At 42.8% G+C, this 19,008-nt stretch overlaps 1 protein-coding gene across 1 annotated transcript in view; it reads left to right on the forward strand.

Moving 5' to 3' along the window:
• Positions 1 to 18,796, forward strand: part of ZC3HC1 (zinc finger C3HC-type containing 1) — a 19,607-nt gene extending 811 nt beyond the window's left edge. The window contains exons 2-10 of the mRNA XM_077770779.1: positions 836 to 947; positions 3,492 to 3,642; positions 4,178 to 4,261; positions 10,671 to 10,798; positions 12,410 to 12,564; positions 14,051 to 14,294; positions 15,110 to 15,322; positions 15,995 to 16,201; positions 18,363 to 18,796. Coding sequence (XP_077626905.1) covers positions 836 to 947; positions 3,492 to 3,642; positions 4,178 to 4,261; positions 10,671 to 10,798; positions 12,410 to 12,564; positions 14,051 to 14,294; positions 15,110 to 15,322; positions 15,995 to 16,201; positions 18,363 to 18,431 — 1,363 coding nt within the window. The 3' untranslated portion in view covers positions 18,432 to 18,796. The remainder of the gene's footprint in view (positions 1 to 835; positions 948 to 3,491; positions 3,643 to 4,177; positions 4,262 to 10,670; positions 10,799 to 12,409; positions 12,565 to 14,050; positions 14,295 to 15,109; positions 15,323 to 15,994; positions 16,202 to 18,362) is intronic.
• Positions 18,797 to 19,008: the final 212 nt, after the last annotated feature.

Here is a 19,008-nt window from a genome sequence, read left to right on the forward strand (position 1 = left end):
GGGGGTTAGTACCTTCATCCCTAATTGAAGGAAGTGCTGAATTTCAGTTAGAGGTTAATATAATAAATGTCATTTTTTTTTATCCAAGTTAATGGATCCTCTGAATTTCTTTCAAGAACCGCACCTCCCTGAGGCTTTCTGAGAAAGATTGTTAGAATGAGTTTATGTTTTTCGAGTTATAGTAGTTGCTCTCATCAATGACTTTTGTCCTCAAGGATTCCCCCCCTACCCCTTTCAGGTGCTGCTGAAATGCCTTTCACTAAAAAAATAATAATTGTCCTGTTGGGTTTTTTTTCTCCCTGAATTTTTTCATGAAATTGCCCAAAGGTCTTTCCTTTTATTTGAATTTTAAAACTAGTTCTTTTTTTGGGAGAGTGGGTGTCAGTGATCGACTCAGGTAGAAAAATAGCAAAATTATTTTTGTCTGTGGTAAAGAAGTTAAATTTCTAAGGTGATTCAAGCTGTATAATGCATAGAAGCCTTGGCATTTGCTAAAGTTGTGTGAAATACTGTTGGAGAACAGTGAGTTAGCTACAAGTTCTCCAGTATAGGACTAGTGGAGCCGTGTGGAGGTAGAAATTACTTGAAACTTAGGTATGGCCAAACGGTAAAGAAATTTGAATGCCAGACTGACAAATTTGGATTCTATTTAATAAGTATTGTAAAACCATTGATAATTTTAAGCAGAGGAATAACATTACTGAAATGATTTTTAGAAAGGTTAAAATCCAGTGTGGTGTGATTGGTACTGTGATGTGCCAAGAAGCAGGATGCAAAATGTTTAGGTAAAGTGATGCTGTGAAAGATTTCTGAGAGTTCTGCCGCTTTATTTTAGGAAGGACACATCTGCCACATTCCAGTCGGTTAATGGGTCACCCCAAGCAGAGCAGCCGCCGTTGGAATCTACAAGCAAAGAAGCCTTCTTTAACAGGGTGGAAACATTTTCTATATCCTTTTTTATTAGTTCATGTGAGTTGCACTTTCTGTCTGCTCCTGGAATGAGGAATAACAGCACTTATTTTGATGTTTTAAATCTAAGAATTAAACTTGGAGGGGAAAAAAAAAGAATTAAACTTGGTAAGAAATTTTATAGGAAAATTAGCATCATAAAATGTTATTCTTCAAAGGGATATTTGAGATGATCTGGCCTTTTCTTTTGTTGTTGTTGTTTGTAACTAATTAATTTATTTTGAGAGAGAGGGAGAGAGAATTCCAAGCGGACTCTGCACTGTGAGTGCAGAGCCAATATGGGGCTCGAACTCCTGAACCTCGAGATGATGACCTGAGCTTAAATCAAGAGTCGAACGCTCAACTGACTGAGCCACTCAGATGCTCCTTATCTTTTCGTTTACAGAAGAAAACACTGAGACCTTGAGAGGGCAAGGAATAGTAACTAACATTTGTATGTAATGTGTTTTCATGTATATTGTCATATTCAGTCATCACCTTAAACCTGTGAAAATAGGTATCATTAAACTCATTTACAGACGAGGAAGCAGCTTCAGGGAGGTTGCCTATGGTCAGCCTGCTAGCAAACGGCAGAGCCAGGATCATAGCACGAGGCAGTGTATACCACACTTCCTGTCTCTTTCTAGATTTTCCCCTGTATATTAGTTGTCTATTGTTGCATAACAAATTAAAACTTAATGGCTTAAAACAGCAAACACGAGACACCCTGGGTGGCTCAGTCGGTTAAGCATCCGACTTTAGCTCAGATCATGGTCTCAGGATCCATGAGTTTGAGGCCTCCCCATTGGGAGCTCTCTGCTGTCAGCGCAGAGCCTGCTTTGGATCCTCTGTCTTCCTCTCTCTCTGCTCCTTTCCTACTCACTCACCCTCTCTCAAAAATAAATAAACATTAAAAAGAAAAGCCACTTATGTCACAATTTCCGTGCCTAGATATGATAATCATTTATTTCACTTAGCCAGTTAAGTAATTCTGTTACTTTTATTTTAGATAATGCTAGCTCCTTTAACATCTATATCTAAATTCTGTTTTCTAGCCTTCAGCCCTTCTTTTGCTGACATTAGAATGTTTTCAAATTCCTGTACCCCTTATAAAAATATAGAATTTTCCTGCATCTTCTTTCATGTTTTGTGAGTGTGTGTGTGTGCGCGCGAGCACACGCGTGCGCTCTGTCATATAGAGCTCTTTAGGTAAAATATAAAACATTAAGTGTTAAGTATTAAAGATCAGTAAATGTTCGAAGACATTTTCCCAAGCATGTACTTCTAGATGCTCTGGGTGCTCTCAGACTGTTTAACACACATAGGCTATATGTACACATTAGTTTGTAACAATCAAATTTTGGTCAGGGGGATAATGAAGAATATTATTAATTTTACTGACTATTCTTTAGAACGTGTAAAAATAGATATGGCACAACAGGAAGGCATAGATGAGTGGCAGAAAATATTTCTGCTTGTTTGACTTTTACCATGCCTTATTGCTGAGGAGTATGCCTGTGCCTTTACAAGTGTTTTTAAATCTCTAGTATTTCACTGTAAGTGAAAGTGAATGGCTTCTGTGTTCCACCCCACAGCCAATAATAACATAAACATTTTATTTGATTAAAAAACATTTCTTAGCATTTTTATTTATTATTAAGAGACTGAGCATGAACACGGGAGGAGCAGACATAGAGGGAGACACAGAATCTGAAGCAGGCTGCAGGCTCTGAGCTGTCAGCACAGAGCCCAACACCAGGCTCGAACTCACAAACCGCGAGATCATGACCTGAGCTGAATTTGGTTGCCCAACTGACTGAGCCACCCAGGTGCCCCAATAGCATAAACATTTTAAACATGTAAAATACATAGGGCTTTGTAGAGGAAAAATTCATCATTTTCCCCCTCTGGTTATTACTCAATTGACTTTCATTATTCTGTGAAGTATGTGTGTGTGCTTTAAAAAAATTTTTTTTTAACATTTATTTATTTTTGAGAGACAGAGACAAAGCATGAACAGGGGAGAGGCAGAGAGAGGGACACAGAATCTGAAGCAGGCTCCAGGCTCTGAGCTGTTAGCACAGAGCCTGGCGTGGGCGCACACCCACGAGCTATGAGATCATGACCTGAACTGAAGTCAGACACTTAACTGACTGAGCCATCCAGGTGCCCCATCTATGCTTTAAGAATCGTTTTTCAGGGGCGCCTGAATGGCTTAGTCGGTTGAGCGTCTAACTCTTGATTTTGGCTCAGATCATGATCCCAGAGTCGTGGAATCGAGCCCCACATCAGCCTCTGTGCTAGTGTGGATCCTGCTTGGGATTCTTTCTCTCTCCCTCTGCCCTTCTTCCCTGTTCACATGCGTGCTCTCTCTCCCTAAAAATAATGAAAGATAAAAAAATAGAATTAAAGTAAAATTAGTTTTCCGAACTTTTCTTGTTTTTTCTCTTAATCTAATGTGTTTATAAGAATGAGTTAAAGTTTTCATTTCTGACTTCCTCATCTTAATATACTTGCAGCATTGTTTCTCTTAACATGAATACTCTCTGAAATGGGCAGGTAAGCCCTCCGAGCTGTCTCCACTTGTCTGTGCCAAGTATGGCTGGGTCACAGTTGAATGTGACATGCTCAAGTGTTCCAGCTGCCAGGCTTTCCTCTGTGCCAGTTTACAACCAGCTTTTGATTTTGACAGATGTGAGTATAAAGTACAAATTACATTTTCCTCCATATTCAAAGATATATTAGACTGGTTTTTCTAAAAACACCAGTCACTTGTGTTTGATCAAAGAATGTGTACTGTTACCTATAGCAAGGGAAATCTGTGATTGTCTTCGTCCTAATTATTAGCTCCAGTTACTACTGTTTTTTTAAAACTAAGCTACTTTAGAGTGAACCTGACTATATTCTGGAAAACTGATAGCAGGGTATGTTTGCTTTGTGTTTCCAAAATTTATACTTAGGCAAAGAAACAAGGCACTTTTATTAAGACGTACTTTAGAATGCCTTGCCTTATGAGATACATAATATTATTACTGATCTTAGGATCTTGATTTAGAACTTGTTTTGTGAAAAATATTAAGATGATGCAGTTGCTAATAGTTTCACTACTTTTAAAATTATCTTAGTCATTTTTATTTTTAATTCTATCTATACTCTTAAAGGGTCTTAGCCATTAGATTTTGAATCCATAGAGTGTTTTCTAAGGCATTGCTGCCTGTATGGGTTTCAGATAAGGACCGATGTGCTGAGCTGAAGAAGGCCCTGTGCACCGCCCATGAGAAGTTCTGTTTCTGGCCAGACAGCCCCTCCCCAGGTACTTATTGCCAAGATTTCCCATTTACCATCTCTTCTGGGTTATTGCATTTTTAATATTGTCTGTTTCTTTGTGAAAATCTAGTTTTTGATGTTTCATTTTTTTCCTTTCTATTTGGGCTTTTCAAGAAGAACTTACATTCGTTTACTTGTTAGGTTATTACTTAACTTTATTAAGGGCATTTGACATGCCAACAGCTTAGCCAGGCATAAATTATCCCATTCAGTCCTCACAGGGGCCCTGGGAGGTAGATTATCAATCCAGTTTTTTAGGTGAGGAAACAGAATCAGAGATCTTTTTTCCTAATGTTTTTGTTTTTGTTTGCTTTATTTTTTTATTTTCCGACTTGAGAGAGAGCGCATGTGCAAGCAAGGGAGAGGGGTGGAGGTGGAGAGAGAACCTTTTTTTTTTTTTTTTAAAGAGGCTCAGCATAGAGCCTGACATGGGGCTCCATCCCATCACCCTTGGGATCATGACCTGAGCTGAAATCAAGTCGGTCACTCAACTAACTGAGCCACCCAGGCACCCCAGAATCAGATATCTTAAAAACAACTGGTGAGGAGGCAAAACTGTGGTTTTATCTGATTTCAAACTCTCTGCCCCCCATAGCAAGCAGTCCCGTGTTCTCCCCAGGCTTCCTTTAGTGCACTGACTGTGGCAGTTAAGCAGGGTCGGGGTTTGGTTCCTAAAACCAACTTACAGGAAGCCAAATGAGAGTGATCACAGTGTATAGTTTGTCACAGTGAAATGACACAATATAAACAATAGCATTGAAGCCAAAGACTGCCTGTATAAGGGCCTTGGCAAGGCTCCCTGTCTTGAATCCGGTGAATTTGTGATTGTCTTCACTCTAATTATTGACTTTAGTCGTTATTTTTTTATAAAACTAAGCTATGTTAGAGTGAATCCGACTGTGTATCTGGGAAACTAACAGCAGGATATGTTTACTTTATGGTTCCAAAATTTATACTTAGGCAAAGAGACACAGGAGTTTTATAAAGCCTCACACTCTAGAATGCCCTACCTTATAAAATACATGATCCTCCTTTGTTACTTATCTTAGGATCTTGACTTAGAACTTGTTTTGTGAAAAAATATTAAGGTGATGCTGTTGCTAATATTTTCATTTTTTAAAAAGTTTTTGTAACATTTTTATTTATTTTTTGAGAGACCGAGACAGAGCAAGCGGGAGAGGGGCAGAGAGAGAGGGAACACAGAATCTGAAGCAGGCTCCAGGCTCTGAGCTGTCAGCACAGGGCCCGACATGGGGCTCAAACTCACAAACCCTGAGATCATGACCTGAGCTGAAGTCAGACGCCACCCAGGTGCCCCATTTTCGTATTTTTTTAATTGAAAAAATTTTTTAATGTTTATTTATTTTTGAGACAGAGAGAGACCAAGCACAAGCAGGGGTGGGGGAGAGACAGAGAGGAAGACACAGAATCTGAAGCAGGCTCCAGGCTCTGAGCTGTCAGCACAGAGCCTGATGCGGGGCTCGAACTCACAAACCGTGAGATTATGACCTGAGCTGAAGTCAGATGCTCAACCAACTCAGCCACCCAGGAACCCCAATATTTTCATGTCTTTTAAAGTTATTTTAGCTCTTTTTCTTTTTAATTGTATCTGTCCCCTTTTTTTTTCCATAAGTAGGCTCCATCCCCAACATGGGCCTTGAAATCCTGATATCAAGAGCCACATGTTCTACCACCTGAGCCAGCCAGGCGCCCCAATAGTTTCTGTACTCTTAAAGACTCTTAAGTGTTTGTATTGCATAAAATGCTTCAGAATGAAGGAGTTCCGAATGTAGTCACAAGTGGGAGTTTTAAATATTTTACTGGTCACATGGTCATGTTCCTGCTGAATAACAGCAGAGCCTTGTGGAGGGCTCACCAAGACCAGGTGCAAAACTTCATGCTTGACCAGACATTAGTGCCATGTAGGTATGCTTCTTATGATTTCAGCAGGACAACTCAGGCTAATTTGAGGGTCACTGATGTCTGGGAATATTCCATGCATAACCACTAAGAAGAAAAAAATAAATCGAAAGTGTCCACAGAGTGCCATCTACTGATAGACGAAGAGGTGATAGAAAGGGACTATTAAGAAATTATTATTATTTTTTTTTAGGTTTATTTATTTGAGAGAGCGAGCAAGCAAAGGAGGGGCAGGGAGAATCCCAAGCAGGCTTCGCTCCTGATGCGGGCCTTGAACTGTGAGATCATGTCCTGAGCTGAAACCAAGAGTAAAATGCTTAACCGACTGAGCCACCCAGGCGCTCCAAGAAATAACACTTCTCTTAAAATTTTTATTTATTTAAAAAAAAATTTTTTTTATATTTATTCATTTTTGAGAGGAAGACAGACAGAATGTTAGCAGGGCAGGGGCAGAGAGAGAGGGAGACAGAATCCAAAGCCGGCTCCAGGCCCTGAGCTGTCAGCACAGAGCCTGACATGGGGCTTGAAATCACAGTCTGTGAGGTCATGACCTAAGTGAAGTCGGTCGCCCAACCAACTGAGCCACCCAGGCGCCCCAAGAATAACATTTTCAAAGTGAAGATCACGGTAACAGGAGTTTCTGCTGTTGGCCCAGCAGTTTCTCTGTGCAGTACAACTGCATTCGTTCCTTGATACGAATTGTCTCTCCGTGTACCCAGCTGGTGGTTCCTGCTCTCAGGACCGCGCACTTGGCCTTCTGGGTCCCATTCATAACTTCAGCTGCTGCTACTTGCAGACCTCGAACTCCTATCCAGACCTCTCTTTTGAGCTTGACTCCTTTCCAGCTGCCTTCTGAACATTTCCACGTAATACCTTGCACACAAAACCAAATGCTTCATTATACCTAAAACGTGCTTCTCGTCTTCTATATTTTCCGTCTCGGGAACTGGTACTGACCTCCCTGCCAGTTGTCCCTAGCCAGAAACCTAGAAGTCACCGGAGATGCTCTTCCCTGTCTTCACCACCTGGTCCTGTCCATCCTACCTCCTAAATCTCCAGTGCGACCTTTCAATTATACCATCCTTCGTTTGGTTCTTCCACATTCAAGAGACTTTAGTGTGAAGAAAGGAACGCCTACAACTATCTACACTTGAATGCTTTTCTTCATGAAGCGTATCTAATAAATACAGTCTCGTAGGTAACGTTTTCCTAACATTCACCAGTAATTATAAACAAAACTAAATCCCTTTAAACATTTCAAATTATAATTACTAGTTTATTAGACTGATTATTTTGAACGTACCAAACACTGAAATAGACCAAATATTCACAGATGTTAATTATAAAACATTTTAATTTATGTTTAAACATTTTCATGATGGGTGTAATTTCTTCTGTTTGCCCTTTTGCCTTCATCAGTTTTTACTAGTATTAGGATTGTAAGAATCAGACCAAACCCTAAATTGGAAGGTGATCAGAAGGGCATTAGGATCTGTTTTTTTCTCCTAAGTTTTGTCAGACCTGAGCCACTGGTCATCAGAATGTTTCCTTTTTGTTAAACTTTACTTGATTTTGTAAACTCCATACCTTTTTTGTTAATCTTAGTTTTTTATAATCAGATGTTCCTTGTGAAATGATACATCTTTCTAAATTAATGGCATATGTTTTTGACATATTTGATTACTTGCAACAAGTTTAAATAGTTTGATAATATTTAATAATATTAGAGACCAAAATATGGTTGTTGTGGGTTTTTTAATTAAATTAAAATTTTTTAATGTTTTTACTTATTTCTGAGACAGAGAGACAGAGACAGCATGAGCAGGGAAGGGTCAGAGAGAGAGGGAGACACAGAATCTGAAGCAGGCTCCGGGCTCTGAGCTAGCTGTCAGCACAGAGCCCGAGGGGGGGCTTGAACCCACGAACTGTGAGATCATGACCTGAGCCGAAGTCAGACGCTTAACCGACTGAGCCACTCAGGTGCCCCCAAAATCTGGTTGTTAATGGTACATTAAATGGTGGACAAAAGCGCTATTGTTACTGCTTTTGTACCTCTTTTTTTTTTTTTTTTTTAAGTTTTTATTATTTATTTTGAGAGAGAGAGAAAGAGGGTCACAGTGGGGGAGAAAGAAAATCCCAAGCAGGCTCCGCACTATTAGCACACAGCCTGAAGTGGGGCTTGAACTCATGAACCATGAAATCATGACCTAAGCCAGAATCAAGAGTCAAACGCTTAACTGACTGATCCACCCAGGTGCCTCTGTACCTCTTAATAATAAAACTGGAAAAGAGATTTTTTCTTTTTTTTCATGTTTATTTTTGAGAGAGAGAGTGCACACAGGAGAGGCTGAGAGAGGGGGAGACAGAGGATCCAAAGCAGGTTCTGCACTGTCAGCACAAAGCCTCACTTGGGACTCAAACTCGCAGACTGTGAGATCATGACTTGAGCTGAAGTTGGATGCTTAACCGACTGAGCCACCTGGGTGCCCCTTTCTTTTTCCTTTTTGTTTTTATTTATTTATTTTTTTGAGAGAGAGCAAGAATGTGTGTATATGTGTGCAAGCAGGGAAGGAGCAGAGGGAAAGTTAGAGTCTTAAGCAGGCTCTATGCCCAGCTTGGAGCTGGACCCAGCACAGGGCCCCCACGTGGAGCTACAATCTCACGTGTGAGATTATGGCTTGAGCCAAAATCAAGAGTTGGACCCTTAACAGACTGAGCCACCCAGGCTCCCCCCCACCTTTTTTTTTAATTTTTTTAATTTTTTATTTTTTTTTTTAATGTTTTATTTATTTTTAGGAGAGAGAGAGGCAGCATGAGCAGGGGAGGGTCAGAGAGAGAGGGAGTCACAGGCTGAAACAGGCTCCAGGCTCTGAGCTGGCAGTCAGCACAGAGCCCGACGCGGGGCTCGAACCCACGAACTGCGAGATCATGACCTAAGCGAAAGTCAGACGCTTAACCGACTAAGCCACCCAGGCGCCCCCACCTTTTTTTTTTAAACAGCCTTATCAAGGAATAGTTGACATAAAATAAACGGCACATATCTAGGTATGCAGTTTGGTAAGTTTTGACATACTTGGGTGCTCGTGAAACGAGCTAGATTTCTATTCAACATCATGAGTTTATATTCATTATCCCAGTTTGACACTATATCTTACTATGCCCTATTTTCTTTTTTTTTTTTTTTTAAATATTTTTATTTGTAGACGAGAGAGAGAGACAGCGTGAGCAGGGGAGGGTCAGAGAGAGAGGGAGTCACAGACTGAAACAGGCTCCAGGCTCTGAGCTGGCAGTCAGCACAGAGCCCGACGCGGGGCTCGAACCCACGAACCGCGAGATCACGACCCAAGCGAAAGTCGGACGCCCAACCGACTAAGCCACCCAGGCGCCCCACTATGCCCTATTTTCTTACAGTATGAAGTTTCATTGACCATTAAGAGTTTTATGGCATTGGGGCGCCTGGGTGGCTCAGTCAGTTAAGCGTCTGACTTCGGCTCAGGTCATGATCATATGCTTTGTGGGTTCGAGCCCCGCATCGGGCTCTGTGCTGACAGCCAGCTCAGAGACTGCAGCCTGCTTCAGATTCTGTGTCTCCTTCTTTCTCTACCCCTCCCCCACTCGTGCTCTTTCTCTCTCTGTCTTAGAAATAAATAAAACAAAAAAACAAATTTTTTTTTAAGTTTTATAGCACTGATGCTACTTCTCTCCATCTTTATGCCACCTGTATCTTGCAGGGATTAGTGCCTCTGATCACTTTAATGTCTGCTGAGCTTATTTTTTGGTATCTCAACAGACCCCTTATGGTCTCTAAACTACTGCATTTTATCTATATTATATCACTTCCTCCTTTAAAAAATCTTTCAGTAATTTCTCATCACATGCATTAGTAAAATCATGGTCTAGTTACTCTCTCCACTTTCACCCCATCTCTTCCTCCTTTCCCCACAGGAGCACTGGGTTCCAGTCCTGTGACACTGTTTAGAAACTGCACTTGTGCCATCCTATGGGCCTTTGCTTTTACACACTATTGTTGGTCTTCAGATTCAGCTTAGACCTGACTGCTGCTTTTGTTTTTTTAATGTTTGTTTATTTTTGAGATAGAGACCGAGCTTGAGGTGGGGAGGGGCAGAGAGAGAGGGAGACAGAATCCGAAGCAGGCTCCAGGCTCGCACAGAACCCAACGAGGGACTTGAACCCACGAACCGCGAGATCATGACCTGAGCTGAAGCCAGACACCCAACCGACTGAGCCACCCAGGCGCCCCTAGACCGGACTGCTTCTGAGAAACTTTTCTTGAGAATCTACTTTTTTAAACATATTCACAAAACGATCACAGCTTTGTCAGAAAAAGTCATTCATTCTTAATATCTTCAAGTACTTGATGGGTTTTATCGGTACCTATCCCCTGTTGTTCCATACACATCTTTTACTTTTTAGAATTTACGCCAATATGATCTTCCAGTTTACCTTGTCCACAGATCGATTTGGGATGTTGCCGTTGGATGAGCCTGCTGTTCTTGTTGGCGAATTCCTAGATCGTTTTCAAAGCCTGTGTCACTTGGACCTGCAGCTTCCTTCCCTGAGGCCAGAGGACTTGAAAACTATGGTGAGTTTTTCTTAGCTAGCCCACGGTGGCCTTCAGTTCTCACTAGCAGTTGTACATGAAGTGTTTCTTTAAATGACCAGAGGATTCAGATTGCTATGAAGAGAACTAGTTGTTTGTCCCTAACTGAACTGTTTTCAGTCTCCACTACAAGGGCAGCTATTGATAATTAAGTAAATGGGTTCCATCTAAACTTCTAGGTACGATTCTTTAAATGGCGTACATTCAATTTTGTCTTGAGTTGTTACTTTTAAATTTTTTTTTTTAATGTTTTATTTATTTCTAGGAGAGAGAGAGAGACAGCGTGAGCAGGGGAGGGTCAGAGAGAGAGGGAGTCACAGACTGAAATAGGCTCCAGGCTCTGAGCTGGCTGTCAGCACAGAGCCCAACGCAGGGCTCGAACCCAAGAACCGCGAGATCATGACCTAAGCGAAAGTCGGACGCTTAACCGACTAAGCCACCCAGGCGCCCCTGTCTTGAGTTGTTACTTAAACTGTTTAACAGAAGATACTGAAATGTGACTTTATATGCTTTATTGCTTATCATTTCCCAAAGAAAATAAGACAGGAGGAGTTACAAACGCCCTTCTCCCCTGTGAGTAGAAATTAGAAATATCTAGTGTCCCATTTCATTACCCTGCACACACTCTGAAGACAAGCTTTACTGTAGGAAATAGAAGCTGTTCTTTTGCTTCTTCAAGTTGAGCGGCCATTTGGATTTTAATGGAAGTATTGACCTCTGTGCCTATTGTGAATGTCCCTGTCCCCAGCCACAGCAGCTGTTTTGTTGACTCTGTCAGTTCTTTCTTATTCTTTACAAAAGTAAAGACCTTGGCAAGCACTTGTTTTGTCAAGAAGTGAATTTAGTGGCAGGTCAAGATATAAATAGTAATTTGTTTTCCCTATTTCGGTCTGAAGTTTACAAGTTTGAGAGAAAATCGGCAATTGGTAAAGTGCTTTTTTGGGGAGAGAGAGAGAGCACACATGCAGGGAAAGGGCAGAGAGAAAGGGGGAAAGAGAATCCAGAGGAGGCTCCTCGCTGTCGGCACAGAACCCAGTCTCATCAATCGTGAGATTATGATCTGAGCTGGAATCAGGAGTCAGATGCGTAAATGACTGAGCCACCCGGGTATCCTTGTAAATTGATTTTTTTAAGTTAATTTATTTATTTTGAGAGAGCAAGGTGGGGGAGGGGCTGAAGAAAGGAGAGAGAATCCTAAGCAGGCTCCTCATGTCAGCATGGAGCCCAACAAGGGACCCAATCCCATGAACTGTGAAATCATGACCTGAGCCAAAATCCAGACTTGGAGGGCCCAACTGACAGAGCTACGCAGGGGCACCTGCAATTGGTAAATTGAAAACAAATTTGTAGTAAGAAAAGATTTAGTAGTTCTAGGAAAACTGCTACCTTTCTCAATCACTAGATTCAGGGCAATTCAGGAAGCTGCTGTGTAATACCTTAGCCCTGTCCTAGAAGTAAGCCTTCCCTAATGATGACAGTTGTCTTCGTGTTTGGCATTTCTTTCATGATTTTTGCCTCGTACCATCTAAGTACATCATTTTATGTCATTTTTGTGGTTGGAAATTTAAGTTTGCCACCTTGGTTCCTTTATAGTCCTTGACAGAAGACAAGATCAGTCTTCTCCTGCACCTGGTTGAAGATGAACTTGATCACCGAATGGACGAGAGAAAAGTTGCAAGCAAATTAGGCTCAGACATCCAAGTCCACGTCACTGCCTGTGTTCTCTCTCTGTGCGGCTGGGCGTGCAGGTCAGTGAGCGAATTTGCAGGATAACGTGAACTTTGACAACGTCATACATTGGTTTACATCAGTCACTGATAGTATTTGGAGATCACATGGTGTTTCCTGTCAGCAAAGCAGACAGAGAAAACCTGAGGGGGTGGCGAGGGGATGATAAGAATCAGTAACAGTTCCAGAATTAGAACTCAGGAATTCTTGGATACGCCTGAACTTTGGGGTTTTGTTTTGTTTTTTTTTTTGTTTTTTTTTACTGTTACTTCCCAGCTGGGAATTTGTGCTCCTGTAAGCAGTGAAGCTCATTTCTGTTTATAGAAAGGAAGAAAAATCCTTTGCGTTCATAAAAACTACCAAAGGAAACATCAGCTGGAGTCCTCTGAACCTCCGTGTTGGTGTTTCTATTCCAGCTGCTCAGTTTAGCATAGTCTCCCTCTGAGATAGAAACCTGTTGGAACTGGGACGCCTGGCTGGCTCAGTCGGTAGAGCATTCGACTCTTGATCTCAGGGTTGTGAGTTCGAGCCCCATTTTGGGTGTAGAGATTACTTAAAATATTTAAATTAAAAACAAAACCTGTTTGAATCAATTTTTTAAAATGTTTATTTTTGAGACAGAGACAGAGCACAAGCTGGGGAGGGTCAGAGAGAGAGGGAGACACAATCTGAAACAGGCTCCAGGCTCTGATCTGTCAGCACAGAACGCGACACGGGGCTCGAACCCACAGACCTCGAGTCATGACCTGAGCCGAAGTCGGACGCTTAACCGACTGAGCCACCCAGGCGCCCCCGAACCAATTTTGATTTACCTTAAATATGCATTCTTTGATAGATAAAGGAATTTTACATTTAATTTATTCTGCGGCACCTGGTAGTTCAATCGGTTAAGCGTCCGACTTCGGCTCAGGTCATGATCTCACGGTTTGTGGGTTCGAGCCCCGTGTCGGGCTCTGTGCTGACAGCCAGTTCAGAGCCTAGAGCCTGTTTCAGATTCTGTATCTCCCTCTCTGACCTCTGACCCTTCCCTGCTCATGCTGTCTCTCTGTCTCAGAAATAAATAAAACATTAAAAAAAATCTTTTTTTATTTTAAGGTTTATTTATTTATTTTAAAGTTTATTTAAATAATCTCTACACCCATTGTGGGACTTGAGCTCACGACCCTGAGGTCAAAAATCACCTGCTCTTCTGACTGAGCCAACCAGGTGCCCCAGGAACATTTTCAGTTAAAAGGAACAGGAGAAATTTATAAAACAACCTTTAATATAGTCTTGCCTTAGAGATGACACCAAGACACTTAGATCTTTCTGTAGGGACTTTGCGAGAGATGTTGGAGTTGGGGTCCTGAGATCAGAGGACAGGGGCTCTGAGATGACATGATTCCCAATCCACTGGACTATTCCAGAGATTTATTTGATGAGATAAAGCATTCTCACAAGTGATAACACCTTGTCCTTTGGAAATGTTAACCTTTTGAGAATACTCTCTTTTCTGTTCCTACCTAGTTCTTCTCTGGAACCCATGCAGCTCTCCTTAATAACCTGTTCCCAGTGCACAAGAAAGGTGGGGCTCTGGGGCTTCCAGCAGATGGAGTCCTCCATGACCGACCTGGATGCATCATTTGGCCTGACCAGCTCCCCCATCCAAGGCCCCGAGGGGCGGGCAGAGCGCTGTGCTCTGGTGCCTGAATCTCCTCGAAGGATGGTGACTCGGAGCCAAGATGCCACATTTTCCCCTGGCTCAGAGCAGGTATAGACTTAATCGGCTTGTTTGAGGTGGGCTTTTTAAAAGCAGCATTCTTGGGGGCTCTCGGATAACTCAGTACAACTAGAGCGACTGACTTTAGTTTAGAGATTATTCAGCATAATCTCAGGGTTCATGAGTTCAAGCCCCACATCAGGCTCTGTGCTGACAGCTCAGAGCCTGGAGCCTGCTTCGGATTCTGTGTCTCCCTCCCTCTCTGCTTCTCCCCTGCTCGTGCTCTGTCTCTCAGAAATAAATAAACATTTAAAGTAATAAATAAATAAATAAATAAAAGCATTCTTGGGGTGCCTGGATGTCTCAGTTGGTTAAGCTTCTGACTCTTGATTTTGGCTCAGGTCATGATCTCAGCCATTCGTGCCCCGCGCCAGGCTCTGCTCCGGCAGCGAGGAACCTGCTTGGGATTCTTTCTCCCTCTTTCTTTGCATCTGCCGCTGCTCATACATGCTTTCTCTCTCCCACTTTCTCAAAATAAGTAAATAAACATAAGAAAAAGCATTTTTTGCCAAAAGTATTGTGGTGGAAAAGTTGGGGATTAACTTAGGTAGGTAAGCTTCAGTTCTGACCACATTGACTAGAATACCACGTTTTTATTCGCCAGTTGCAATACAGAAGCTGTATTCTTGAGTTTGTATAAAAATCTATTATTTTTTGAAGAGTTTAGATATGTTGACAGTTCAGAAAGTAAATTCTTACAGTTTAAATTGTCAAGTATTCGTTTTTACCTGCTTCTAGAAATAGCTTCTTCTGACCGTAGTCCTTTACATCATTGGTATACTTCTCTTACCTCCTCTTTCCTTCAGGCTGAAAGGAGCCCAGGCCCCATCGTCTCCCGAACTCGGAGCTGGGACTCCTCCAGTCCCGTTGACCGCCCTGAGCCAGAGGCCGCTAGCCCCACCACCAGAACTCGTCCTGTGACCCGAAGTATGGGAACAGGAGACAGCGCTGGCCTGGAAGTGCCGTCCAGCCCTCTCCGGAGAGCCAAACGGGCTCGCCTCTGCTCTTCCAGCAGCTCGGTGAGTCCACCTGCGTGTAGAGGTTGCCGAGCGCAGACAGCACGCCAGGCCCTCACCGCGTAGCACAGAGAAGCAGGTGTGGCCCTGTGGCAATGAGAAGACAACGTGAATAAGTCTCAAGATGAGATAGTTGGGTGGCCAAAAGGAAAAAATTGAAGAGGTTTGTCATTCACTTCTTTGGGATGGATTCTAGAGAGGTAGTAACTGTTTGAAGCACATGGGGCTGGCGGGGCGACGGGGACAGACCTGATCAGGTGCCGTTGGTTTAACACAAAGGGAATGGAAGAATTTAAAAAAGGAGCGGGCACTACATAGACACTGTTTAAATTTTCGTTTTTAAGTTTATTTTTATATTTTGAGAGAGAGAGAGAGCACGAGCCAGGGAAGGACAGAGAGAGAGGGACACAGGATCCCAAGCAGGCTCTGCACTGACAGCAGCGAGCCTGGTGTGGGGCCTGAACTCATGAACCATGAGATCATGACCTGAGCCAAAGTCAAATGTGTAACCAGCTGAGCCACCCAGGCGCCCCAACTCGAGCACTGTTTAAAGGAGGCGTCAAACTGGAAATGTGGGCAGTTGTAAGACTCGGAACTGGACAGCTCACAGCCGTGCCTCCCTGGATTGACCTGGCATCTGCACTTCATCAGTACTATTTCTTTTCCTCCTCCCAGGACACATCTTCCCGAAGTTTCTTTGATCCCACCTCTCAGCATAGAGACTGGTGCCCTTGGGTGAATGTCACATGTGGCCAGGACGCCAGGGAGGATGGCCGAACCGAGGTGGCTGCCAGTGCCGCGGCAGAGCCAGGCTGGAAGGCCGTGCTGGCTGTCCTGTTGGCCCACAAGCAGTCCAGCCAGCCGGCTGACCCAGACTCAATGGTGAGATAAGCGGTCGCCTCTGTGTGCATAGCACTCGCTGTTTATGGGATGAGGAGCAGGGGCTGGTCCTATAATTAGCACCCTGCCTGCCCTCAGCTCTCATGAGTCAGGTTAGACTGAGTCCGGATTTGTCCTCGAGAACAGGCGTGGAGCTGGTTCAGTCTTCCTACAGTTTAGCATTTGGCATTCCATCAGATTCTGGTAAATTCTTTGTCTTCTCAACTAACGTGATTCAAAGGAGAAAAGGATTACAAAACCAGAACTAGGTGAAGAGGCAGCTGCTCCGGCCTCATGTTGCACACCAGCTGCTTTTTCTATCAGTTGCTGTCACTTGCATGGGGAGCCTGGCCAGCTAACTTAGCCATCTGAGTACTGTGCCCTGAGCCCGAGATTGCATTCCTCAGGGTGGCCACGTTACTTGGCTCTCTCCCACGGCCCCAGACTTGTGCGCTGAGCCTCAGCGAAGCCACTGCAGTAATGTTTTCTGCTACTTGCACACGTGGGCAAATGCAAATCTGTCATGACAGCAGAGGAGACAGGTCACGTATTTACTCTGCGTAAGGGGTGGAAGTGACAGGAGGGTTGGCATTAAGGAATCATGGAAACTGGGTTCTCTTTCCTCTGTCTGCTCATTCCCAGGTTTGCCTTCGAGTAGGGTGTAAATAGAATAATTTCTGATCTCTGTAGCCTCTGAGGACCAAGTAAAATAATAGTTGCCAGTATATGTTTATAAGAAGTGCTCCCAGGTTCGTGGTTTGACAGGGTCATGGGATTCTATTGGAAGCCACAACAGCGAGCCCCAGAATGTACATCCGTACCCTTAATAAATACGCATACAAAGGCTTTCCAGGCTTTTCCGCAGGAAGAAAAATCTACATTTTTCCAATTTAAAACCTTTTGAAAATACATAAAGCTATCTGAAAACAGATGTCTGCACGTAAATTCTTCCGCCTAGATCTTCATGGAATAGTGTCCTGGCGGTTTTTATTGACTCCCCTCTGTTCCTGTCTTACTAACAAGAAATCCCACAGGGTTTTTATGGGGTTTTTTGTTTTTGTAGAGGAAAAAGTTGGCCTCATGATTGACCCTGGGTTCCAGGACTTTTAAGATCCTTTTTGGTGGTTTGTCTTTTAACCTTCCCACAGCTGCTGTGACTGGGAAGTTCAGAGCTTAATGAGGCTGCATAATGGATCTTCATGTTAGAAAAAAGTTCATGTTATTTTGCAACTTAAGTTCCTTTTAACTTTGTCACTGTATTAACTAAATTCCCCTCAGTCATTAGTAAGAGCTCCAACTCCCCCACCCTCACCCCCCAGCCCGGGACTTTTATTTTATTCAAACATTCATCCACAAAGAGGATGAGAAAACAGTGAAAATGTCATCTGATGTCACAAACTGGAAATAAGTTTATGGATTATCTTGCTAGATTATTGTTTATGTTCTCACTGAGACCCTGCGGTCTTTATTGTGCCTCTCAACTGCTGAGAGAATTGGCATGTTCTGGTTCTCTGAGAACTTATATCTTTTAGTGAATTGCTTTGTCTCCCTGTAACACCATTTCTCAGAATCTCTGATCACTTCATAGGCATGATCAAGTGGCAGTGAGAGTCTTCCTATTATTAGCTCTGCTGGCTAAAAATGAAGCTGAGAAGGCTAGGGTCACAGTTTAAACTCAAAAGAGTCATTTAACTTTATTTTATTTCTTGGCCTTGGATTATACTGTTAACCCCAGCAGAGGTATCACATGAATGTGAATCTTTGTTCACAAGAAATACTGAAATAGGGCCAATTTGGCACCGTGGATGGATAGCAGTGTGATATGCGCGTCGCACTAATGGTAGGTCAGAAGTGTCAGCCTCACATACAAAGATGAGGACAGATGCAGACACTTGGACGGGGGACATGAGCCGTGTTTCAGAGGCTCAGAGCATGTTAGCAGTAGTGTAACAGTAGAACACAGGCCTCCTGGTTTTTAGTCTGGTTTTAGGTATCTGTTATGTATACAGTATAAAGTAATACGTAACGTAAAATTGGTTTTACTCAATCCTAGACATACTTAGGTCATTGTGGGAGGAATTTACAGACCAAGCTAAACACTGTTACCCATCTTTCATCTCTGTAAAAGAATTTAATCTCTAATAATGAGCTTTTCTACCTATAGAGTCTCTCTGAGAAATCAAGGAAGGTATTTCGAATATTCCGGCAGTGGGAATCCTTATGCTCATCCTGAAGATATACCAGCCCTTCCTGGAGAGAAGCGGAATGAGTGACTTTGAGAAATTAAGTCTGAATTCTCTTTCGGTCAGCCGATGTTAAGTTTTCCTCCATTCTGGTTTAATCGTAAGGATCCCTGTGTCTGTAAAAGGCAGCGTCGCTGTCTGTGTCTGCGTGAGGGAAGCCCGTTTTCGCGCAGGGACTGGACAGGTGAAGTACTGCAAGCCTGGTTCCGTTACGGGATGTGGGGTGGTTCAGCTAGATGGAGGACCGAGGACTCGAGCACTTTTAGTGTCTTCTAGTACGAGTCAGTGTTTTGAAGACTCTTATATCCCAGAAATATGACAGTGTGTGTTAATAAAATCTTTGTTAAGATTCTTACTGCTGGAAAATTGTGTTCCTCTTTGCCCCTGGGCTGTTATAAACAAGGCAGACACTGAGAAAACATCGGCAGAGCAGTAAGCAAAATCAAAATTTTAGTTTTCAGATTGGCTACAAAGCCTGACATTTGTGATTCTAGTCAGAGGTATTTCTGAGCCAGAAGGTGTTTGTTATGTCACCACATCTGATGTTTTATAGTGAATGGCAGGCTG

The sequence above is a fragment of the Crocuta crocuta genome, unplaced genomic scaffold (assembly GCF_008692635.1).
Source record: "Crocuta crocuta isolate KB4526 unplaced genomic scaffold, BGI_CrCroc_1.0 scaffold266, whole genome shotgun sequence".
Taxonomy (NCBI): Eukaryota; Metazoa; Chordata; class Mammalia; order Carnivora; family Hyaenidae; genus Crocuta; species Crocuta crocuta.